Source organism: Ursus maritimus (assembly GCF_017311325.1).
Source record: "Ursus maritimus isolate PB19 chromosome X unlocalized genomic scaffold, ASM1731132v1 scaffold_X1, whole genome shotgun sequence".
Lineage (NCBI taxonomy): Eukaryota > Metazoa > Chordata > Mammalia > Carnivora > Ursidae > Ursus > Ursus maritimus.
The window spans coordinates 2,936,290-2,941,271 of record NW_024423319.1 but is presented as its reverse complement, the minus strand read 5'-3'; the positions used below and the strand labels follow the sequence as shown (position 1 = coordinate 2,941,271).

General features: G+C 61.4%; 1 protein-coding gene across 1 annotated transcript; it reads left to right on the top strand.

Annotated features, from left to right (window-relative positions):
* The first annotated feature begins 1,448 nt into the window (after positions 1 to 1,448).
* On the top strand, positions 1,449 to 4,687 carry LOC103674167 (melanoma-associated antigen 9-like). The gene is made up of 2 exons (XM_040634694.1): positions 1,449 to 1,659; positions 3,957 to 4,687. The coding sequence occupies exons 1-2, from the start codon at positions 1,449 to 1,451 to the stop codon at positions 4,685 to 4,687; spliced, it is 942 nt and encodes a 313-aa protein (XP_040490628.1).
* The last annotated feature ends 295 nt before the right edge of the window (positions 4,688 to 4,982 follow it).

Sequence of the window (4,982 nt, the reverse complement as noted above, 5' to 3'; positions counted from 1 at the left end):
GGAGCCTACCGGGCGGGATGGGAACACGCCGCCACTGGGGCCGGACTTCCGCAACTCGGTTTCCCTAGAGAATGGGGGCCTCAGAGGAAGAAGTAGGTCTTCCATCCGGTGGACAGAGGGGAGGGCCCAGGTCCTGCTGGGCTTCAATGTGAGGATGCAGAGGGAGGATTGAGGGACCCTAGTTCCTAGCACAGGGTGTCCGGGAAGGCCCCTGGTGGGGGATGGGAACACGTGGTGAGACTTGACTTCCGCATCTGGGTCTCTGAGTGACGAAGGGCCTGGTGTAAGGAGCAGATCTCAGGTCTTTAGAGGCGAGGGCCCAGGCGCTTATGGGCGTCAAGGTATGAACCCTGAGGGAGGACAGAGGGGACCTCACAGACGTCAGGCCCTAGTGTCAGTCCAGGAAGGCCCCTGGGCGGGATGGGGAAACGTGGCCAGTGTGGCGGGACTGGTGCATCCGGGTCTCCCGAGAGACTGGGGACCTGGTGGAAGGAGCCAATGCTCAGGTGGGCAGAGGGGAGCCCCCAGGTCCTGCTGGGCTTCATGCTGAGGATGCAGAGGGAAGACTGAAGGACTCTGGACCCCAGCACAGAGTCAGTGAGGGAAGGTCCGTGCAGGGGGGATGGGAGGTGGTGAGTCAGGACTTTTGTATCCCCAGTCTCAGAGACACTGGGGGCCTGGGTGGAAGGAGCAGGGCCTCCCTCCTGTGTGCAGAGGAGAGGGCCCAGACAGTAACCTGAGTCAAGCTATGAACTCCGAGGGAGGACAGAGGAGACTTCCCAGGGGTTGGGCCATGGTGTCAGTCCAGGAAGATCCCTGGGGGCATGGGGATGCATAGTGAGTCCGGAGATCCGATGCTGGGTCTCAGGAGTCAGGAGGCGAGCGGTAAGGAGCAGGGCCTCAGGTGGGAAGGCTGGGAGGGCCCAGGTTCTGTCAGGAGTCAAGGTGAGGACCAGAGGGAGGACAGAGGGACCCTGGGCCCAGTAGGGAATCAGTCCTGGGAGGCCATTGAGTGGGACAAGGATGACATGAGGCATGTCCTGACTTCGGCCCTGGGTCCCAGAGACACTGAGAGCTTGTTCTAAGGAGCGGCCTTCAGATGCAGAGGTGAAGGCACAGGCCATCCAGGGAGTGCAGGTGGACAATAGAGGATAGGCCTAAGTGACCCGAAGGAACCCATCTCAGGGAATCCCTGGCCTTTGTTCCCTGATGTGCCGTCCAGGATCGTTTCCCGTGGCTCTCAGGGCAGCGAGGGCTTTGGTCTGAGGGAACAGGCCTGGAGACAGCAGAGAGAGGAACACAAGATGTGCTGAGGCTCAAGCTAAGATCCCTGAGGGAGGACTCAGAGAAGGACCTGGACTCCAGAACAGGGACAGCACACTGAAACCTGCCCCTGCTGTCAGCCCTGCGAGGCGTGTTTGTGCCAAGTCCACAGGCAGTGTGTCAGGATGTCCGCATCCAGGTCTGACAGAGGCTGGGGCCGTGGTTTAAAAAATGAGGGGCAGGAGCTAATGGGACTGGATGTGAGGACCCGGTGGGAGGACATGAGCGACCCTGAACCCCAGAACAGCATCAGGCCTGGGAAGCCCCTGAGCGGGAAGAGGACAAGTGGCGTGTCCAGACTTCCACATCCGGGTCATAGAGAGTCTGGGGCTTCGGGTAAGAGGCAGATCAGGGTCAGTAGCAGGGAAGTCTCAGATCCTCCCAGAGTCAAGGCAAGAACCCTCAGGGAGAACTGAGTGGACCCTGGACCCCAGAACAGAGTCACCAACGGGAGGCCGTTGAGCATCTGTCGCACCCCCACATTTGGCCTTGGATCTCAGGGATGTGTGGGGAGGTCAGAGGGGAAAGGACTTGGGACAGCACAGGGCAGGACCCCAGGTCTTGTTGGAGTCCCGGAGGGATGCAGGTTGAGAGTTGAGGACCTTAGAGTCTAAAACAGACAATGATTTTGTTGCCCGTGGGCTCCTTCTTGGATGTCCCCCAAGGTGGGGGGAGCAGCTGAAGTGTTCTTGACTTCTGCACCCAGGGTCTGAGGGAGGTGAGAGCCTTGGTCTGAGGAGTGTGGCCTCAGGTCATCAGAGGGTGGCGTCCCAAGACCCTGAGGTAGGACTGAGCAGACCCCCACGCAGACATAGGGGTCCCAAATGAAGTCCTACCCCAGTGGTCAGTCCTGCGAGGCCAGGCTGGGACTCAAGAAAAGTAAGCACCCCACTTTCTCCTCTGGGTCTCAGCGGGATGGTGGCATTGGCCTGCAGGGTGCATGCTGAGGTTAGGAGAAGGGATAGTTCCAGCACCTGCCGAAAGTAAACGTGAGCACCTTAGGGACAAAGAGTGGACTCCTGCCCCTGGACAGAGGGGTCAGCCCCCGATCTCAGCTCGTTGTGAATTGGGTGGCGTGCAGGGGGAGGGCATGGATTGCTGCGTCCTCACCCTACTCTCCCAGGTCTCAGGCATGTGAGGACCATGCTGGGAGAGGTCTCAGTCAGGTCATCTGAGGAAGCCCACCTGGGAGACACGCAGGAGTCCCTAGTCCTGCCAAGAGTCCATGTGGGGACCCCTGATGGAGGAGTGGCTGGGTCCCAACCCACCCCTCAGGAAAAGGAGGGGATGGCCTAGAAATCTGGCCAGGCCCTACCTGGCAGCGCTGGGAACCCTGGGCAGGACCTGTCAGGCTGAGCCCCTCCTTGTCTCCAGATCCCTGGTCTCAGGGAGGGAAGGGCCTGGGCCTGAAGGTCTGGACTCTGGTCAGTGGGGGAGGCAGGGGCCATGGCCCTGGCCCTGGCCCTGGTGGGGGTGGAGGTGAGAAATGAGGGCATGCCTCCCACAGCAGGATCCCTAGGGCCCAGGCCTACCCTGCCTCTTCTGTCAGCCCAGGCGAGATAGGGGATCGGTGGGCCAACTGATTTCTCCCAACTTTTCCTTCTGGTGTCTCCCAGAGATGAGGCCTCAGCACCAGGAGGGTGGCCTCAGCTTCAACACAGGGAGTATTCCCAGGCCTTCCATGGGGTCGAGATGAAGCCTTAGAGGCGTACCCATCCCAGCACATGTGGAACCCCGAGCTTGGCCATCCCTCCAGATCTGTGATGAGCCCTGTAGAACTTTGGCAGGCGTGGCCAGATATGGGCCCCCTTCTGTGGAGTCTCAGGGCTGCGTGGTCTTGCTGTGAGCCTTTGGCCTCAGGGCCACGGTGGGTGGGGCCCAGGCCCTGGCAGGGGAAATAGCAGCCCCCTGAGAGGCCAAGGAGGGGACCACCCAGCCTGGACTGGTGGGGACCTCAGAGTCTGACCCAGCCCTCCTGTGCTCACTGGGGGCCTGGGGCTGTGCTTGCAGTCTGCAACCTGAGGTGCCTCCTCCTTCCCTCCTCTAGGGGCTTCAAGAACTGGGAGCCGAGGCCTCAGTCTGAGGCAGGATTCCCTAAGGTCAGAGCAGAGGAGGTGCAGGCAAGTGCCAGTGGTCAAGGTGAGGTCCATGCTTTGCGTGTGGAGCCAGGGGTTCTCCCATCCCACCACAGAGGGGACCCCTCAGCACCCAAGCTGACACAGCCCACTGTCAGCTTTAGGACCTCGGGCCTCCCCTGGCTGGGCTGCACCCTGAGGAGCCATCCCACATCTTTCTTCAGGTTCAGCCCTACACAGACGCCATGCCCCTGGGTCAGAGGAGTGAGCTCTGGAAGCTGGAGGAAGACCCAGTACCAGCCCAGAGCCTGGTGGAGGCACAGCTGTCCGGGGCTGGGGAGGAGGGGGGCCCATCTCCTCCCTCCTCTTCTTTTTCCTCCTCTTCATCCTCCTCATCCTCCTCCCCTTCCTCCTCCTCCACTGCCTCCACTTCCTCCTCCCCTTCCTCTTCCTGCTCTGCCCTATTCCTGATCCCCCTTGGGGAGGGGTCTGCTTCTGGGTCCCTGAGTCCTCCTCAGAGCCCTCAGAGTGCCTGCCCCTCCCCCACTGCCCTGGCAGCCACTGTCTGGAGCCAGCCCGACCATGGCTCCAGCAGCCCAGATGAGGAGGGGTCGAGCAGCTGGGAGGAGCCCGAGGAAGCCCAGCTGTCTCTCCAGGACAAACTCCATGTGAAAGTGGCTGACCTGGTGGCGTTCCTGGTGCTCAAGTATCGCACCCAGCAGCGCACCAGCCAGGCAGAGATGCTGGAGGTCGTCGGCAACGATGACCAGGACGCCTTCCCCATGATCTTGGGCCAAGCGTCCCAGTGCATGCGGCTGGTCTTTGGCGTAGATGTGAAGGAGGTGGACCCCAGCGACCACTCCTACGTCCTGGTCACCGTCCTGGGCCTCACCTGTGGTGGGATGCCGAGCGGTGAGCAGGGCATGCCCAAGACCAGCCTCCTGGTGCTGCTTCTGGGGGTGATCCTCCTGGAGGATGACTGTGCCCCTGAGGAGGAGGTGTGGGAAGCGCTAGGGGTCATGGGAGTGTATGCTGGCAAGGAGCACATTATCTATGGGGAGCCCAGGGAGCTCCTCACCAAGGTCTGGGTGCAGGAAGGGTACGTGGAGTACCGGCAGGTGCCCGGCAGCGACCCTGCCCGCTACGAGTTCCTGTGGGGTCCCAGGGCCTATGCTGAAACCAGCAAGTTGCAAGTGCTGGAGTATTTGCTCCGGGTCAATAGCAGGCAGCCGGGTTCCTCCCTGGCCCTGTCTGAAGAGGCTGTGAGCGATGAGGAAGAGGGGGCCTGAGCCCCAGGGGTGGCCAGGCCCTTTCCAGGCTTTGGTGGGGCCGGCAGCTTCTCCTGCGGGATGCTGGGCGGGAAGTGAGGCCGCTTGCTGGTTCTTTCCTGTTAGTGTGTGCGTGTGCATGTGTGTGTGTGTATGTGTGTGTGTGTGTGTGAAGAGACAGCCCTGGGCGTTCTAAGGAGTGCAGGGCCAGGGAGGGTTGGGGGAAGAAAGTGGGCAAGGAGCCTCCTTGGGGGAGACGGGAGGGGGCTGTTCTCTGTGATGACTCCCACATCCAGAGCTTGGTGTCCTCGAGGAA

Excerpts from the sequence above, each read along its gene's own strand:
- LOC103674167 (XM_040634694.1), top strand. The coding sequence starts at position 1,449 with ATGTCCGCATCCAGGTCTGACAGAGGCTGGGGCCGTGGTTTAAAAAAT. Across the intron at positions 1,660-3,956 it reads TAGAGAGTCTGGGGCTTCGG|CCACTGTCTGGAGCCAGCCC; the intron begins GTAAGAGGCAGA and ends CTGCCCTGGCAG.